At 47.9% G+C, this 19,123-nt stretch overlaps 1 protein-coding gene across 3 annotated transcripts in view; it reads right to left on the bottom strand.

The window, feature by feature from the left end:
* Nucleotides 1-18,880, bottom strand: part of ZNF512 (zinc finger protein 512) — a 32,856-nt gene extending 13,976 nt beyond the window's left edge. Inside the window, exons 1-9 of one of the 3 annotated variants that reach the window (XM_055122870.1) lie at nucleotides 18,754-18,866; nucleotides 18,250-18,308; nucleotides 7,196-7,377; nucleotides 5,347-5,442; nucleotides 4,477-4,560; nucleotides 3,009-3,133; nucleotides 2,280-2,366; nucleotides 1,892-1,993; nucleotides 694-861 (exon numbers count right to left, since the gene is read on the bottom strand). In XM_055122870.1, coding sequence (XP_054978845.1) covers nucleotides 694-861; nucleotides 1,892-1,993; nucleotides 2,280-2,366; nucleotides 3,009-3,133; nucleotides 4,477-4,560; nucleotides 5,347-5,442; nucleotides 7,196-7,377; nucleotides 18,250-18,308; nucleotides 18,754-18,783 — 933 coding nt within the window. In that variant the 5' untranslated portion in view covers nucleotides 18,784-18,866. Of the gene's footprint in view, nucleotides 1-693; nucleotides 862-1,891; nucleotides 1,994-2,279; nucleotides 2,367-3,008; nucleotides 3,134-4,476; nucleotides 4,561-5,346; nucleotides 5,443-7,195; nucleotides 7,378-18,249; nucleotides 18,309-18,753 lie in introns of all 3 variants that reach the window. The other 2 variants (XM_055122872.1, XM_055122871.1) reach the window with 2 other exon arrangements.
* Nucleotides 18,881-19,123: the final 243 nt, after the last annotated feature.

Here is a 19,123-nt window from a genome sequence, read left to right as displayed (position 1 = left end):
ATCTGATAAGGACTTATGTCCAGAACATGTTTGAGAAGCAAAACAGTAGGTTAGTAAGGCACAGAAAGTAAGGTACTTGCCTTGTGCATGGCTGACCTGGATTCAAGTACCAACTTCCAGAACCCCATTTAGTCCCCTAAGCCTACCAGGAGCAATCCCTCAGCCAGCCACAAGGAAGACCTTAGCAATGCCAGGTGTGACCCCAAAACAAGCAGACAAAATAAAAAACCAAGCAAGAACAAGCAGATGATTTGTAGAAAATACATGTATATGTATATATTTATATAAACAGATAAACATAGTATATGTTCATACATATATATATATACACATATATGTGTATACACACACACACACACACACACTGAGCTGAGAATGTAGTTTTCAGTGTCATACAGTGCTTGCTGTGCATGTGTGAGGTCCTGGGTTCAATCCGGTACCAAAAAGAAAAAGAAAAAGAAATACATGTTTGTGTGTGTATCTGTGTGTGTGTGTATATATATATATGTATATGTATATATATATGTATATATATGTATATATGCCCCAAATACGAGTTTATATATGCCCAACACACAGAACGAAAGCTTTCAAGGAGATGCAAATGAGGAAGGCAAGGGTGCAGGGGAAGACGTGGGGGACACAGTGGCCAGGACTCTAGCAAACAGGGCTGGGAAAGTAACCGGTACTCACAGGCCCGTGCTCTGACCTCAGGTGATACGCAAGTCCAGCCTTTGATCGATACACCTTGCCACAATGGTGACACGTCAGGGTCAGCTTCTCCAGCTCGGCAGCTTCTTTTCCACATTTTTTCACATGGTATAGATAGCCCATGATGCTGGTAAAGCTACTAGAGCAACTCTGAGTTCAAAAGAGAGGGAGAGGCTTTAATCTTACATCTTTTACTGAGACAGTCAGAAAAACACTCAGCCCCCACGTTACACAAACTGTGACCTGGCATTGCCCTCTCCAACTTTTCCCATTGGCACAAACCCTTTCCCTGTCCCTGGTCCAGTGGCTGTTCTCCTACAAAGCATGATATTCACTCAAGCTATTGAGTCAGCAGTCAGTAAGCTAGCACAGGGCATCTACCCCATGCCAGTTCCTGCCTCCGTCTACAATGCCATTCCACCCAGTTATCAAATGCCCAGCAACATAAGTTCCTCACAGAGGTAATGGGGTCCTGCACACCAGTCCATAAGGAAGGTATAAGGACACCCCATAAACAAAGGGGAAGGAGCAGAAAAACTGATTTTTGGATATGAGAGAGAAAATAAAGAACTTTTGGGTGCTTGCCTTCCATGTGACCAACCTGGGTTCAATCCCTGGCACCCCGTCTGGTCCCCCAAGTGCCATCAGGAATGATGCTGAGTGAAGAGCCAGAAGTAAGCCCAGAGCACTGCCGGTTGTGGCCCACAAAAGCAAACCAAACAGAAAATAAACTTTTAATGATTCACAGGGCAAGCAAGAGTCAGTATTTTGGAGCAGTGGTTTTAGGTCACGTCCAACAGTGCGTGGGGCTCCACCTGGCTCGGGGCTCCAGCTTTTGAGCTCCCTCCCTGGCCCCAGAAGTGACTCTTCCTCTGGAAGATGAGCCAGAACAAGAGGCCAGGAGGTAGCACACATGCCTAGCAGGTCCGATCCCAGATCCCCAGCATCACAAGGCAGCCCTGAGCACTGCTGGGTGTGACCACGGGCGGGGGCCATCCCAAGCACCAGCAGTTAAGTATTTCCAGCTGACACGGGGCAAAACTCTTCTGAAAGTGGACCTTACTTGGTTTTGGTTTTGTTTTTTAAAAAGATGGCACCCATTCAGGTCCCAGCAGGGAAAGTCGAAAGATGGCAATGACTTAACAGCAAGACATTGGTCCAACTGACACAGAGTTCTCACCTCACGTGTGCACCTGAGTTTCCCCAGTCTCTTGAGAACGGTGCGGAGCCTCTCCCTCTCACTCGGTTCATTGAATGCATCCCCTCCAGCTTTCAAAATAGGCTAGAACACAAGAGAAGCACACAAGCAGGTGATTCCAAGACAGGCCAGAAACAGAAAGGAATGATGTCAGGGGAGAATCAAAGGACTGAACCAGCACCTAAGCTGATGTCCACGAAGTCTAAGTTATCTGCCTCGTGGCTTTCTCCATCTTCTCCTAGACAGACAAGGACGTGAACGGGATGCAAACACGAGGGCTAAGCCTCGCTCTCCCAGGACATGAACCTTGGGGGCCATGCTACATACAAATCACCCAAGGATCCACCAGGTGGGCCCAAGATACTCTTACCAAACTATTATGGTTTGCCATGACGTGGTACTTCATCCCTGCCAGTGAGCGAAGCTGCTTCCCACAGTGATGGCAAGTCAACATCTCCTACGGGGGAAAACAGCACACGAAGTGAGACTGTGCAACAGAGGAACAGAAAATCAGAGTCCTACCCAAATGCCCTCCTCGCTGTTACCTTTATTCCCTAAACTCAGGGTCAATGACTTTCAAAAACCCACAAGCTTGGTGTCATGTCCTTAAGGGCAAAGAAATAAAGGCAACTCCTGCTTACAAATAAAACACTACCATTGACTCAAGCCAGCATGTGCCAAGTTATTGCTTTGTTCCTACTCAAAAGACTATATCAAGTCTTGAGCATCCTCTTATATGTGAGGAAACCATGTTTCACACAGGCAAAAAAGTAAATGACAGTTGTCAGGTTGAAGGAAGACTAAAACCCCAAAGTCTGGACAGAGAGCACAGCAGGTAGGGTGTCTGCCTTTCACAAAGCTGACCTGGATTCAATCCCCGGCAACACATATCCCTGAGTGTAGAGCCAGGAGTGACCTCTGAGCACTGCTGGGTGTGACCCAAAATTTTTTTAAAAAGTCCAAAGCCTGAGTGGTCTCCGGCACAGATGAGCAGACACCGCCCCTTCTCCACCATCCTTAGCAAACCCAACCTAGTGCAGAGTTCTAAAGTTTGGTCTAAGAGCATGGTGACTCCACGCAACTCTATGCAATAGCTAACCTGTTTGCAGTTTTCCATGTGTTTCTTCAGGCCCTCTATGGTCTTCCTCCCTACCGTCTGGCAGGTAGGACAGGAGACACTGCCTTTCTCCACGATCTCTAAGTACCACTGCTCCTCCACACTGCCTACAGAGAGAAGGAACACTGTGACCCTCAAATTCTCTACAAACGAAAGGCATCGTCACAGAGTTGAGGAGACATGGCATTAAGGATGCCTGCCCTTCCTGAGAAATAATGAAGCTCTTTGCTGTGACTCCGAGAAATAATCTCTTCAGGCTGCAAGGAGCTCTTGAAACTCCTACTCAATACCCCACGATAAAAAGAATCTAAGAGCGGCCAGAGAGATGAATACAGGGGTAAGGCACCTTCCTTATATTTGGCCTTCCCAGTTTGATCCCTAGAACCACATATAGTCCCCCCTGAGCACCGCCAGGGATCACATAATCCCTGAGCACAGAGCCAGAATTTAGTCCTGAGCAAAACTGGGTATGGCCTCCAACCTCCTGAAATGCCCCCCCACAAAAAACAAACAAACAAAACCCGCACAGAATCAATTTATAATAAAATCAAAAATTAAGAATATAAAAAATAAATACAATGACTCACTCTAAAGACCAATTGCTGGAGCTGAAGCATAATACAAAGCAAGGGAGGGCATTGCCCTGCATGCGGCAGACCTGGGTTCAATCCCCAGCATCCCATATGGTCCCGAGTACCACCAGGAATAACTCCTGAGAGCAGAGCCAGGCAGGAGTAAACCCGAGTAAGCAAGCACCACCAAGTGTAGGTCAAAAACAAGAAAATAAAAAAACCCAATTGCTTAAAGAAATGGGTAATATTTTCCCCAGCTTAATTAAGGTATTTAATCAAATTTTTTAAATGCCCTTTCTAATAATGGACACTTAAATGTGTATAACTGGGGCTGGAATGATAGCACAGCAGGTAGGGCATTTGCCTTGCATGTGGCTGACCCAGGTTCAAGTCCCAGCATCCCATAAGGTCCCCCGACCACCAGCAGGAGTAACCCCTGTGCATCTCCAGGTGTGACCCAAAAGGCAAAAAAAAAAAAAAAAGGGTGTGTAACTTCTAAAAATGATTTGTGGCAACTTCCAATCCCCTAAAAAAAGAAAATTTAAGAAGAGCCAAAATTTGAACCCATGTCTGCCTGATCTTTAAACCATGCTCCTGATAGCAGCCACCTTAAGAGAAATGTTTTGGGGACCATAAAGACAGCACAGCAGATAAAGCGCTTGCCTGTACAAGCCGGAACCTGGCTCAATCTCAGACACTCCATATGGTCCCCCAAGCCCTGCCAGGAGTGAGCCCCGAGTGCGGAGCCAGGAGTAAGCCCTGGGCACCACCTAGGGTGGCCCAAAAAACGCAAATAGTAATAATAATAATTATAATAATCTTGGCAATTCATTCCCGTACCAACAATGTGATCCCGGCAGTTTCCAGAGCAAGCATACCTGCGGCATAAACTGGTGGTTCCTTCCGAATGCGACGAGTCTGGGATTTGGAATTAGACTGAGTTTTAGGCCGTTGCTTCCTCCCTGGTATAAGAGAGAAACACGAAGCCCAAAAGATCAGTTTTGCTAGTCCCTGATATCAAAATCTCCTCCCTCCTCCCTCAATATGCTAAGCCAGCTTTCTTTAGCCTATTTTTTCTTCAAAATAGCTTATTTTATTTTAAAAAAATTGTTGTTATTATTATTTTTTTTTTTTGCTTTTTGGGTCACACCCGGCAATGCACAGGGGTTACTCCTGGCTTTGCACTCAGGAATTACTCCTGGCGGTGCTCAGGGGACCATATGGGATGCTGGGATTCGAACCTGGGTTGGCCAAGTGCAAGGCAAACGCCCTACCCGCTATGCTATCGCTCCAGCCCCAATTGTTTTAATTTTTATACTTTTTGCTTTTTGGGTCACACCCAGCAATGCACAGGGGTTACTCCTGGCTCTGCACTCAGGAATTACTCCTGGTGGTGCTCAGGGATGCTGGGAATCAAACCCGGGTCGGCCACCTGCAAGGCAAACGCCCTACCCGCTGTTCTACCGCTCCAGTCCCATTTTTAGCCTATCCTGCACAGTGGTTCTGACAGAGGCGGTGGACCAGGGGTGGACAGGCCCCAGCCTGCATACCAGCTGGTGAAGGCCAGTGCTCTATGCCCCCAACCCCTCAGTCAACTACCTTCAAGGGGAAGGCGGAACTGAAACCTTTCTTTGCCCCAAAATTCAAGGGGCTCAAAAGTACTACAAGACCCAGAAGAGCTGCAAGGTCCAAACCTAAGCTCCTGTTCCCTTTTATCATCAGAGAATCAAGTCCAGGAACTGCCTTACCATAAAGCTTATGCTTCTTCTGGGGAAATTCTAGATAGTCTTCATCTTCTTCCTGCTTGGCTTTTCTTTTTCCTTTGGGTGAGATACCATCTGACCCTGAAATATCGCACAAAAACTCACTGTGGCTGGAATGAACAGCAGGGTTTGTCTTCAAAACATCATTCAAAAAGGGGGGCCGGAGCGATAGCACAGCGGGTAGGGCGTTTGCCTTGCACGCGGCCGACCTGGGTTCGATCCTTGGCATCCCATATGGTCCCCCAAGCACCGCCAGGAGTAATTCCTGAGTGCAAAGCCAGGAGTAACCCCTGAGCATCGCTGGGTGTGACCCAAAAAGCAAAAAAAAAAAAAAAAACATCATTCAAAAGGCACCAGAGGAAAACCTCACCCAGGAGTACAGACCCCAACAGAAATATCTGAAACAGGGGCCGGAGCCCTAGTACAGCAGTAGGGCATTTGCCTTGCCTGGGTTCAATCCCAGGCATCCCTTTCTGTCCCCTGAGCATGGTCAGGAATACTTCCTGAGTGTAGAGCCAGGTGTGACCCAAAAAAGAAAAGTTAAAAGAAATATCTGAAAAACTCTGAGAAACGGATAGAACTTTTCATCAACTGACTCAACCTCCCCTATCTGATTGTTATCTATCTCAAATGACCCCACCACTCCCTAGAAATAACCGGGGCTTTCAGGCAGTGCCTTGTTTGATAATGACTAGAGGCTAACACAGAAGCAGATTTGTTCCAGAAAATGGATTATGGACTCTTTTTTTTATGCTTTTCGGGTCACACCCAGAAATGCACAGGGGTAACTCCTGGCTCTGCACTCAGGAATTACTCTGGCGGTGCTGGGGGACCATATGGGATGCTGGGAATCGAACCTGGTTTGGCCACATGCAAGGCAAACGCCCTACCCGCTGTGCTATCGTTCCAGCCCCGGATTATGGACTCTTAAGACTCTGACCCACCATGAATATTGTACCTAGATTGACTCTTACAACAGTCCAGAAACCCTAAGAAGAAAAAATGGGCAAGATGTTCAAATCACACGAAGAGAAAGGCAGCTACCAGGATCATTTGCAAGCGCAAAATCAGAATTTCACAGTTCACAAAGCCAATATTATAGGACAACCTAACCACTCTTCTTTTTTTTTTTTTTCCCTTTTTGGGTCACATCTGGCGATGCACAGGGGTCACATGGGATGCTGGAACTCGAACCCAGGTCAGCCAAGTGCAAGGCAAACGCCCTACCCGCTGTACTATCGCTCCAGCCCCTCTTTTTTTTCCCCCTTTTTGGGTCACACCAGGGATGCACAGGGGTTACTCCTGGCTCTACACTCAAGAATCACTCCTGGCAGTGCTGGGGGACCATATGAGGTGCTGGGAGTCAAACATAGGTTGGTTGCATGCAAGGCAAATGCCCTACCTGCTGTGCTATAGCTCCAGCCCCCATCCTCACAACTTCTTAAAAAATAGTAACTTGTAGAGCTTTTTCCCTTCTGGAGAAGTCTGTCTTCTCTCTTGAACACATACCTTCTCTGTCTGTCTCCTCATCTCTCTAAATTTCCTTCAATTAAAAACTACTTTACTTCACTAGAAAAAGGGAAAAAAACTTTAAACCTGCAGAGGAAAGACAGTCCAGCCACTGTATTGCATGTGGTTCACCCCAGTTCCATGTCTGGCACAACCATGAATAGCCAGGAATAGTCAGGAATAGCCTCTGAGCACCACGAACAGTAGCCCCTAACTTCCCACACTAAAATTAACATGTAAGGAGGGGGAACCCCACGATCTCAAAATCTAACTTTGCAGGTAAGGGAAGTAAGATGTCTTTGGAGTGAGATGTAACATGGGATACCTTCCATGCGGTCCGCACCAGCAGACTTGAGTTTCCTCATCTTCAACCAGCAGGCAGATTTTTCTAAAGGTGCAGGAAAGTCACCCACAGGTTCACAGGAAGAGGCGGACGAGGAGCCACTCAAGGAGTCATCGTGAGGGACGGTATACTGGAAACTGTTATCCTTTATAGGGCACTGACTTCTGCAATGAGTAGGAAAAAAGACACACACCGCAAAAGAGGGGTGGGACAAAGTTCCCATTAATCAGCTTATGATTACCTGTGCAAAAACTAAGTAGAATTTAGAATTTAGTACTCTCCTTAACAATTACAACGGCTCATCTAATACAACTGTTAATTATCTTCATTGCAAAGAGTAAGAATAAAAATTCTGGGGCTGGAGTGACAGTACAGCGGGTAGGGCATTTTGCTTGCACACGGCCGGCCCAGGTTGGATCTCTGGCATCCTGTATGGTATCAAGCACCACCGGGATTAATTCCTGAGTGCAGAGCTAGGAGTAACCCCTGAGCATCAGCTGGTGTGACCCAACAAGGTGGAAAAAAATTGCTGCCCAAAAAAGCAGTACTTCCTAGAAGTACCAAAATAAAGAAAGGTAAGGGGGGTTTGTGCAATACAAAATGCATTATTTCAGTTCTGCGTTAGGGCAGGGTTGGGGTCTGGATAGAAACATCTGCAATATGGTGCAGGGAAGGTGTTACGGTGGTGGGACTGGTGTTCAAATATTAAATGTAATCAAACATTGTGAACTACTTTATAAAAATAAAATTTAAATTAAAAAAAAAGAAAGAGGGGGATTGTGTTCCTTCAGGAGATGCCAATATGCCCGAAAGAGTGCAGTGGGTGGGTGAGGCGCTTGACTTGCATGCAGCTCCCCCTGGCCTGATCCCCAGCGCCATAGATCCGAACACTGCCAAGAGTGATCCTTCAGCATCTTCAGTGTGGCCTCCAAAACAAAACAGAAGGCCCCCTGAATCTTTAGCCAGATGTATACGGCTGTGTTTCTCTGACAGAGGCCCAGTAACCGGAGTGTCCCGAGGTCTGGACAGAGAGCACAGGGGCCAATGCACTCACGCGCCCACCCAGGTTCCCTGTCCCAGTACTGCACGGGGCCCCTGATCAGCCCCAGGGGAGAAATCTCCGCAGACACACCAGAAGCCAGCCCTGAGCGCTGCCACATGCGCCCCCGCCCGAAAGAGAGAGACCAGCGGAGAAATTGACAGAGAAAGGATTTGCAGGCCCTGATCAGGTCTTCCCTCTCCCTGAGCCTCGGCTTGCGTCAGTGCTAGCCTGCCTGGTTTAGGCAGCGACACTCAGCGTCCATAGCTAAAGGAATGGCGCTTGTCTTTTGTTTCTGTTTGTTTTTTTTTTAATTTTTAAAAATTTTTTTGTTTCTGTTTTTGTTTTGTCAATAGCTTGTCATTTGTTTCTGTTTTTGTTTGGGGGCCACACATGGCAGTGCTGGCTCATGGGTTCCTCCTGGCTCTGCCTTCAGGACATCACTCCTGGCACGGTCCTGGGGTACCATATGTGACACGCAGGATCCAACCTGGGATGGTCAGGTGCAAGGCAAATGCCCTCCTGCTGCGCCATCTCTCCAGCCCCCGCTGGCTTGTGAAGCTGGCCAGAGAAGGCTGGTGTATAACTGAGCCAACTTTCCAAATGAGAAAACCAGTTAGCATGCAGTTAGCAAACATTTCTGAGTAAACAACGTCTGTTTTCAGAAGAGGCTCAGGATGCCACAGAGGGACAGTTCTCTGTAGAGACCAAAACCCTCCAGGGCGTCCCATTTCCAGCGAACATCTGTGTGAGGCCAGCTTTGCTTTCCTGGGGTAAGTCACTCGGGAAGCTGGACGGAAGATAACCCCTGAGGGAAGAATGAAGGGAAAGTGTTGGTTCCTTCCAAAGATGAGGAGGGTGCTAGAAAGAAGATTCTTATAGCAGAGATGCAAGCTGGCTGATTCATAAATCACTTGAAGGCCAGAGGATAGTACAGTGGGGAGGGCATTTGCCTTGCACGTGACCAACTCAGGTTCGATCCCTGGCATCGCCTGTGATCCCCCAAACACCACCAGGAGTAATTTCTAAGCACAGAGTGAGGAGTAATCCCTAAGCACTGCTGGGTGTGACCCCAAAACTGAAAAATAAATACATCACTTGATTTGGAAATCAAGTCATCTATTTATAATCACGTACTGACACACAGATCTTGATCATGACAATCAACTAAATTCTCTGGTTAGCCCCATAAGAACAAAAGTAGCTCTCCAGGAATACCATTATCCCAAATACCAAATCATCCCAAAACCTGACTCCTCACAGCCACAGAACAAACATCCATTGAGTAAGTAAGGAAATAAGCGATGCTCTGGGCTCGAATCTTATCATCATTATCTAATAATTACTCAGCTGCCGAAGCCGTGTGGCTTGGCGCCCTGCGCCTATGGGAGTAGCTCCTCAGCACCACCAAGGGTGGCCCCAAACGGAAGGGAACAAGAAATCCTGGACCAGAGACAGGGCTCGAACAGGCCGGAGTACCTCTGCACGCAAGATGCCCCATCATACATGATACCAAAGAGCCAGGAGGAGGCCCCTCAGCACCACTTTGCGAGGCTCACAGCCTCGACCTGCCGCCCCCCCCCCAACAAATTCTGAGAGATCTGTCCCAAAATTGTAGGTCAGCGGTAACAGAAATTGTGAGGGGAGTTGCCGAAGAAGACAGCTCAAGTTTTAGACCCCAGGCCCAGTCTGTGCGAATCTGAGTTCCAACGCTGGTTCCACAGGTCCCCCAGCACTGGTTATACCCCCTACTTGAAAAAGGGGCAAAGGGGCGTGGGCAGGAGAGATAGTAAAGGGGTTAAGGTGCTCACTTTGTATGTGGCTGGATCCCTAGCACCACATATGGTCCCCATCCCCGAGCACATCTCAGGTGTGACCTGAGACCCAAAACATATGTATTAGTATGATAATAAAGTAAAAAACAGTGGAAATAGTAAAGGGCTGGTTAAATAGAAATCTTTAAAAAATCTCCCATTGTCAGGGCTGGAGCAATAGCACAGCGGGTAGGGCGTTTGCCTTACACGCAGCCGACCCGAGTTCAATTCCCAGCATCCCATATGGTCCCCTGAGCACCGCCAGGAGTAATTCCTGAGTGCATGAGCCAGGAGTAACCCCTGTGCATCGCTGGGTGTGACCCAAAAAAAAAAAAATCTCCCATTGTCTTAATAAACATAGCTCTAACACATAGGACAAGAATGTGGCTTGGCAGTAGAGAATGTGCTTGCAGGGGGAGGCCCTGGTTGGATCCCTGGCACCACAAATACAAAACACAGGCGCACGGTTATTAGCAGCCTTGAGGAGTCAATATGGTTATGAAGGGGCTGGAGATATAGCACAGCGGGTAGGGCGTTTGCCTTGCATGCGGCCGACCCGGGTTCAAATCCCAGCATCCCATATGGTCCCCTGAGCACGGCCAGGGGTAATTCCTGAGTGCAGAGCCAGGAGTAACCCCTGTGCATTGCCAGGTGTGACCCAAAAAGCAAATATATATATATATATATATATATATATATATATATATATATATATATATATATAGTTATGAAGCTTCCACTTCATCTGAGTGAAGTGGTAGGATATTAACTCTAGTTGAACCTGAAAAGGTAAGTATATAACACGGTAATTCCTAGACACACCACGTAACAGAAAAGAGAAAATGAAGAGGAACATGGGCTGGAGCTATAGTATAGTGTCTATGGAGCACTTGCCTTGTATGTGGCTGACCCGGGTTCAATCCCGGCATCCCATACGGTCCCCTGAGCACCATGCACCACCAGGAGTGATTCCTGAGTGCAGAGTCAGGAGTTACCCCTGGGCACCGTCAGGTATAGCCCAAAAACAACCCCTCCCCTCAAAAACGGGAAGATTAGGAGGAACAAAGTATAGAGAAACAAAAAACAGGAGAGAATAATAAAATGATAGACATAAATCCAATCACATCAATAATTTAGTATTTATCATTTACACTGGTTAGAAGTCAGAGATTAATAAGGGGGAAAGTCAGCAATACCTTTATTTTATATGCTGCAAATAAGAATCACATTTAAAGTATAAAAACAGAATAGGGATAAATGAGTTTTAAAATGTATATTCAATGCAATCAGCAATCACAAAACTTGAGTGGCCTTATTTGAATACTGATAAACGTGATAAACTTTGTCTTTAGGACAAAGAGTACTGACTATTTTTTTTTTTAAATAAAAGGGAAGGGACAATTCATGGCGTATGCTTTGCACATGGCCGACCAGGATGCAATCCCCAGCAACCCATATAGTTCCCTGAGCACAGAGCCAAGAGTAAATCTGAGCACCATTGATGTAGCCCAAAAACAATAGCAAAAAAAAAAAAAGTTCCGAAGAGGGACTAGAGCAATAGCACAGCAGGTAGGGTGTTTGCCTTGCACACGGCCGACCCGGGTTCGATTCCCAGCATCCCATATGGTGCCCCGAGCACCGCCAGGAGTGATTCCTGAGTGCATGAGCCAGGAGTAATCCCTGTGCATTGCTGGGTGTGACCCAGAAACCAAAACAAAAAGTCCTGAAGAAAGAAAGGTCCAAGTGCATAGCTACTGCTGAATGTCACGCAGGGCCGGGTGCAGGCTCTGCACACGAGACCCGGGCCTAAGCCCTGGTACTACTCAGGCCTCTGAGCACCTCCTGGAGAGCTTCCCGAGTACAGCGGTGGGGACAGCCCCTGAGCACGGCTGGGGTGGGCCAAATAAACAAAAATAAACAAAATTTAGAAGGGGGAATAAGGTAGACATAAGGAGCAAAGGGGATAGGAGTAAAATTTATCCCCCACTCACCAAATATACAATCATTCAAAAAGTGATTTGCAGGTGGCAGAATTCCATAGGCCATTACACAAAAACACAGCAGTGGGGCCCAAGAGAGAGCTTGGTGTGGGAGGCAGGACCAGGTCAATCCCCAAACAGTCCCCCCAAAGCACCACCAGGAGTGACCCCTGAGCTAGGACCAGCCCCAAAGCACCAGCAGGTGGTGACATGAAAACAAAAACAAGGAACTGGAGCGATAGCACAGTGGATTGGGTGTTTGCCCTGCACATGGCTGACCCGGGTTCGATTCCCAGCATCCCATATGGTCCCCCAAGCACCGCCAGGGATAATTCCTGAGTGCATGAGCCAGGAGTAACCCCTGTGCATCGCCAGCTGTGATCCAAAAAAAGAAAACAAAAAACAAGAAACATAAAGGGTCAATTGTTGGCAACTGTGCAGCTAGAAAATAAATTTGTAAAGCCATTTACAGTAACATTAAAAAATATATACAAAGCATTCCTGCAGAAATGCCTCTAGACTGTGAACTAAGCTATAACCCCATGCCACCCCAGGAGGGGAAAGGTTTTTCTTTCTCGGCCTTTCCTTTCCCCAGCGGTGTGGCGACCGCCATCTTACAAGGCCCACTAAAGAGAGGTACAAGCTTGCAATGATGCAACTTCTAGCAGAAATTTCTCTGGACTTAATTACTAAAATACCAGAAATTCAAAACCTCATATGCTCTTCATTCTCAGCAATGGAAAACAAATTATCAAATGATGCCTTTTCGGCAGGTCTGGTTGTTAGGGGAAAATTCCAAATAATAATAGTGAGTTTTCTGTTGAAATATTGAATGTAATCAAAGTAAAGAGAAAGTAAAGTGAAAATCAGCAGCCACACAGGCAGGGGTTGGGGGTGGAATAGGAGGTATACTGGGGTTCTTGTGAAGGGATGGGTGTTTGATCATTGTATGACTGAGACTTAAGCCTGAAAGCTTTGTAACTTTTCATATGGTGATTCAATAAAAAAATTAAAAATATATATATATACACCACAAAGCAGGGGGAAATCTAGCAAACGACAATCAAGACTTTCACAATGAAAACTGTAACACACTGAGGTAAAAGAAATTAAAGGAAATTTAAATAAACATACAGCATGCTCAATAAGGCAGACATCTCAATGCTGTTAAATTTGCAATGCTCCCCAAAATGATCCACAAATCCAATATTATACCAGTCACTACTCCTGCCCTTGTAGGAATTAACTGATTCTCCTATTATTATAGTTTTGGTGTACAACATCCCACAATCTCAGGCCTAGCAAGGCTTAGATGTAAAAATTCTTTTTCTGTTACAGTTACTGTAACTGTTTCCATTTATGTAACTGACTTTGATACTGTTTCTGTTGACTAAGTTAATTTGCATATTCTGCCTATGTGCTGAATATCATTGGTTAGAACATAAAGCTAGTTAATAAAAAGGGCTGAACAGGCTGCTCTGGGTGACAGCACCAGAGATAGTTTGTGATCCTCCGTAAATTATTTCTTTCATGTACATATCTCAATGCCTCAGACCACCTAACCAAACCTTACTATAACAATATAGAAACACAAAGAACCTAAAATAGCCAGAGCAATTCTGAGAAAGTCCAAACAGTGGTCTAAAGTGACAGTATCCACATAATTTAGAATCAAAAGGCGAGAGTCATCAATGAAAGAGGAAAATAAACTCAGAAATAGACCCAGACAAATACAGGTCACACTGATTTCTGACAGGTGCCAAAGAACTGAAGACAGTCTCCTCAACAACTACACACAGCTCTGATGATGTACACCTAAATTTATGTTATAATGCAATGTTACATCAGTTAAAACTGAAAATCCAGGACTGGAGAGAATACAGCGGGTAGCGTGTTCGCCTTGCAAGATGTCAGATTGGTTAGATCCCCAGTACCTATAAGGTCAGCTGAGTGCTTCTAGGAGTGACCCCTGAGTGTAGCCAGGAGTAAGTCCTGAGCACAGGTAGCCCACCCCCAGCTCCCAGAATAAAGTCCTCTTCAGGAAAAAAAAAAAAGTTCTTGACTCACTCTTAGGCCACACTACACACAAAACTTAACATTGAATGGTTCACAGACCTACAAACTATAAAATTAATAGAAAACCATCTCTGCAATTAAGGCTGCCAAAGTTTTTTGGTTTTTTTTTTTAATAATTTATTAAACCACCATGAGAGCAGTTACAAAGCTTTCGGGTTTAAGTCTCGGTCATACAATGATGAAACGCCCGTCCCTTCACCAGTGCACATTTCCCACCACCCAAAACCCCTGTATGCCCCCCATCCCACGCCCTCCCCCTAACTGTGTGGCAGATGATCTCTGTATTACTCTCTGATTACATTCAATATTTCAACACCAGACCCACCATTAGTATTTGGGATTTTACCCCAATACTCAGACCTGCTGAAAAGCTAACATTAGACACTTCTGTATTCTATTGCTGATTGTGAATAGCATATGATGAATAGCTATTTTAGAATTCTGAAATTTTAATAATTAAATCTGAAGGGATTTCTGCCAAAAGCCACTGGGTTCCCGAGATTTGTTTTGGAGTCTCTGGGATCATGGCTTAAGCTGCTTGATCAGTAGCCAGAGGGCCCGTTCTGGGTGGCAACTCGGGGTTCTCTCTGGAGTGGGGGAGGAAAGGGCCGGCTCCACCCCCATCCCGGGAGGCCCAGCGTGTCCCTACTGCAGGCCCATACCTGGTTGTCCATTGGCCTCTGGAAAATGGACCACTTCAGGAGGGGAAGCCAACAAAGAAAGGGCACTTTTTCCAACCTGGGGTGGCCCGGGGCTAGTAACCTAATACCACTGGGTTCTGAGATGTTTCTGAGTCTCTGGGAACTTGGCTTAAAGCCACTTAATCAATAGCCAGAGGGCCTGTGCATGGGCAGCCACTCGGGGGTCTTGTTAGAAGGAGGGGAGGAAAGGGAGGAAAGGGGGGAAAGGGTTCCAAGGATTTCTTAAACAGGCTATACCAAGAAAAAGTAAAACAGGGGCTAGAGCGATAGTACAGCGGGTAGGACGTTTTTGCCTCACACGTGGCCGACCCGGGTTCCATTCCCAGCATCCCATATGGTCCCCCAAGCACTGCCAGGAGTAATTCCTGAGTGCAAAACCTAAGAGTAACTCCTGTGCATTGTCGGTGTGACCCAAAAAGAAAAAAACGAAAAAAAAAAAAAGTCAAGCAAAATCTAACTTTTTTGAGTTTTACTGCTATTGAAGAGTACTTTGGCACCTGTACCAAAAATCATTTGCCGGGGCTGGAGCAATAGCACAGCGGGGAGGGCATTTGCCTTGCACGCGGCTGACCCAGGTTCGATTCCCAGCATCCCAAATGGTCCCCTGAGCACTGCCAGGAGTAATTTCTGAGTGCAGAGCCAGGAGTAACCCCTGTGCATCGCCAGGTGTGACCCAAAAAAAAAAAAAGAAAAAAAATCATTTGCCTTACACACAGCCAATCCAGGTGCATCCCCAGCAACCCAAATAATCCTTGCATGTGGCCAAGTCAGGTTTGATGCCTAGCACCCCATGTGGTCCCCTGAGTCTGTCAGGAGTAATCCCTGAGTGCAGAGCCAGGAATAAGCCCACAGCTTTTGGAACTGGCAATGCTTTATAACAAAACCCACCATCCCAAACAAAGGCAGCAATTTCCATCGAAACAGAAGCAGGCTACTCACAGTGGACAAGCAGGTAGGTCCCTCCTCTTCATTGTTCAGATAAAAACATGATTAAATTCTTGGGGATTAAGTTAATGTGGTCGGAAAATCCCAAACCCTTGGTGCAAGAGGATAGTATCTTGCACTATCCTTACAAGGGGCTGACCTAGTTCAATCCCCAGCATCCCATCTGGTCCCCCACAATCCCAGTAGGAGTGTTCCCTGAGCTCACCCAGGAGAGTTAAACCCAGAGCACCACAGGTGTGGCCAAAAAACAAACAGGAAAACCAAACCCTTTGTCTTTTTTTAAAGGACTCAACAACAAAAACTTCTCAGGTACTTTATACTATTTACCAATCAATTTAAGGCATCTCTTAAAAAACAGATGTCAAACTTCCCTTTCTGTAAATATAAAAGGGTGCTTTCGTTCAAACTGTCACCACCCCTCCATGACAGGGTTCCCTGGTTCCTACAAGGGGGAAATAGTCATCCCCCCGCCCCTCCGCTGAGGCTGATGGACTGAAGAAAACAGGTAACAGGCTGGTGGCCAGCAACATTTTTATTGAAATCAGAGAGATTATATAGGAAAAGCGTTAAGGATATAAAGGCGCAGGGGCGATCCCTGGTATCCCAATAAGGTCCCCCGAGTACTGCCAGGTGTGATTCTTGACTGCAGAGCCCCTGAGCATCGCTGGGTATGACCCAAAAAGCAAAAAAAAAAAAAAAAAAAAAACAGATGTAAAGTGCTTCCTTCACAGGAAAGTCTTCTAGATCTTCCCAGGGGCACCACTCCATCTAAGGGGCTCCAGCATTCTGGATTCTGGTCCCCAACGCAAAACAATAGCACAACTGTGATTAGCTTATAATTTGTTGTCTGTGGCACTAGTTTTCAGTATCAATGTCTGGTCACCTAAAACATTTTTTCTTTTTGGGTCACACCCAGCGATACACAGGAATCATCCCTGGCGGTGCTCAGGGAACCATATGCGATGCTGGGATGTGCCCTACCCGCTGTGCTATCACTCCAGCCCCCTCCTCGACTAAAACTTTAACCTACATTCAACCCTTCTGATCTACCAAGCCTCAGTTCACCTTCTAGGTGCACATACTTGGATTTCACTGGAATGGGAAAGTACATCTTCCACTCTTTGCAGCCCAATCTTAAATGCTAAAACTCACCAGGGTTTCAACCTCTGTTCTTGCAGTTTCACTTCTAACCGCTGGTTCTCAAACCTAACAATCTTAGCCAGCTTCAAATATTCCTCTGTTTTTGTGCCACATCCCTGTGGCACTGAGGGATTACTCCCGGAGTACTCAGCAAACCTATCAGGTGTCACTGATCTAACCAGGATTGGCCACTTGCAGGGCAAGCGCCCTCCCTGGCTCTGCTTCCATCAAATAAAGATTCTGGGGCTCCCACTCCAGAGATTATGATTTCGATCGCCTCACCTTTATGTCTTTATCACCTAATATCTATTTTACCTGGGCAAGTGATTTCTCTTCTGAAAAATAAACCAACCTCCTCCCTGCACCTAGCTCCATCATTCCTGGCCTCTCAAGTCTGTTTAGGAGCTTCAAGCCTATCCATCACTCCCCTTCCCCAAAGACTATATTCTCATTTCCTCCTTAAAATGTTTAATTACTGGGCTGGAGCGATAGTACAGCAGGTACAGCTTTTGCCTTGCACGAGGCGGACCAAGGTTCCATACCCGGCATCCCCCAAGCACTGCCAGGAGTAATGTCTGAGCTCAGAGCCAGGAGTAACTCCTGAGCATCTCTGGGTGTGACCCAAAGAGCAAACAATAAAAAAGTTTAATTACTGTATCAAGTAGATCAACTTCCCTTTTAGACTGCCAGTTCTGCTTTCTTTCCCCAGTCATCTATTTATAACCGACCACACCGAGGGATAAACAATAAACATTATCTGGATGAATTCATTCTTCCTGAAGACCATTCAGTCTATGAGATTCTTCTTTGCACCGATATTAAATAATGCAAATAATAAGCCCATCTCGAAGGCCACTGGCACAAAATTACAAGGATTTCTTCCAGCCCTGTTTAAATCAGCCCGAATCCCTTAATTTATATATGAGTACTGGCTGTCTGGAGAGATGGGGAACTACCCAGAACCATACCCAGTCCCGTCTGCACGACACCTGGAACTTTTCATCAGCCACCTCGATTTTTCTCCTTCCTCCTAGTGAAAGACCTGCCTGGTCCAGCCCGGGTCGCCACCGAGCTCCTGTACGTTAACTGTACGTACGTTAACTAAAGTAACTGTAAGTACGTTAACTGAAACGACCACAGACTTCACTGTGGGTTCTGCAGTCGCCCCCGACCCACGGCAAGGGCTCCAACGGCACTGGGGGCTGGGGACCCTGCAGCTGGGCTACAGGACGGCCCCGCCCCCGCGGCGAACTGTACGGGGCGGGGGCAGCGCGAGCCAAGGGCTAGGAGGAGGGTCCCTGGCTAGGAGGGTCCCACGGCTAGGAGGAGGGTCCTCACTTACTTCTTGGCTCGCACGCTCCTCGCGCTCCGCTGCGGCTTACAGGAGGTGGCTCCAGGGGTCTAGCAAACGGCAAGCACAGGAATGAACGCCCCGCAGGCAGCCCTGCCCACCCCGGCCGCGCGGCCGCTCGCGGGGCCCGCACGCCCGCAGACGGAGCCTTTCTAGGAAAACGGGGGGAGAGCGGGAAAGGGGGCGCCCCACCGTCCCCCCCGGGGCCAGGCGGCGGGGCCACACCACAGCAGCCCGCACCTCCCCAGGCCCCCGGGTCCGGTCCCCGGCGGTGACCGCCGAGACGATCTGCCACGGGGCGGGGGGCAGCCAGAAGAGGGGTCGGCCCCCGGGGGGCTGAGGGTTCGGGGGTCCGGGCCGAGCTGACCTGCGCAACGCGGGGCCTAGCGAGGGGCTCCGGCCGACCCCCTCCCCCCCGAGTCGGCGGCCCGCGCGGGCTCGGCAGCGCCCCCGCCCCCCCGCCGCCGGCGTCACGGCCAGAAGGCGGAAACTCACGGCGGGTGCAGCCGCGCGCCGGGCGGACATCACTCCCGCTCCACGCCGAGCCGCGAGGCCGGCCGCGGGCTCCGGCCCCACCACGCCACTTCCGCTCGCGCCCGGCTCCCGGATGTGGAGTCGGCGCCCGGGCCCCGCGCTAAACGTCTACTTCCGCCCGGCCGCGGCCACCGGGGGGCGCGTCACGTGACACGCCCCTGCCGCTCGCCGACGGCGCGGAGGGCGCACACACACACCCTCCCCCCTACACCCCTACACACACACACACACCCGACGGCCCGAGCCGGCCTCTACCCGTCGCCCTCCCGCCGCCCGTTCGCCCCGTGCCCCCCGGGGAGTCTCTGCAACTTGCACGCGGAGATGAAGTTTT

Source organism: Sorex araneus, chromosome X, assembly GCF_027595985.1.
Source record: "Sorex araneus isolate mSorAra2 chromosome X, mSorAra2.pri, whole genome shotgun sequence".
Taxonomy (NCBI): domain Eukaryota; kingdom Metazoa; phylum Chordata; class Mammalia; order Eulipotyphla; family Soricidae; genus Sorex; species Sorex araneus.
This window is presented reverse-complemented; position numbering and strand designations above follow the sequence as displayed.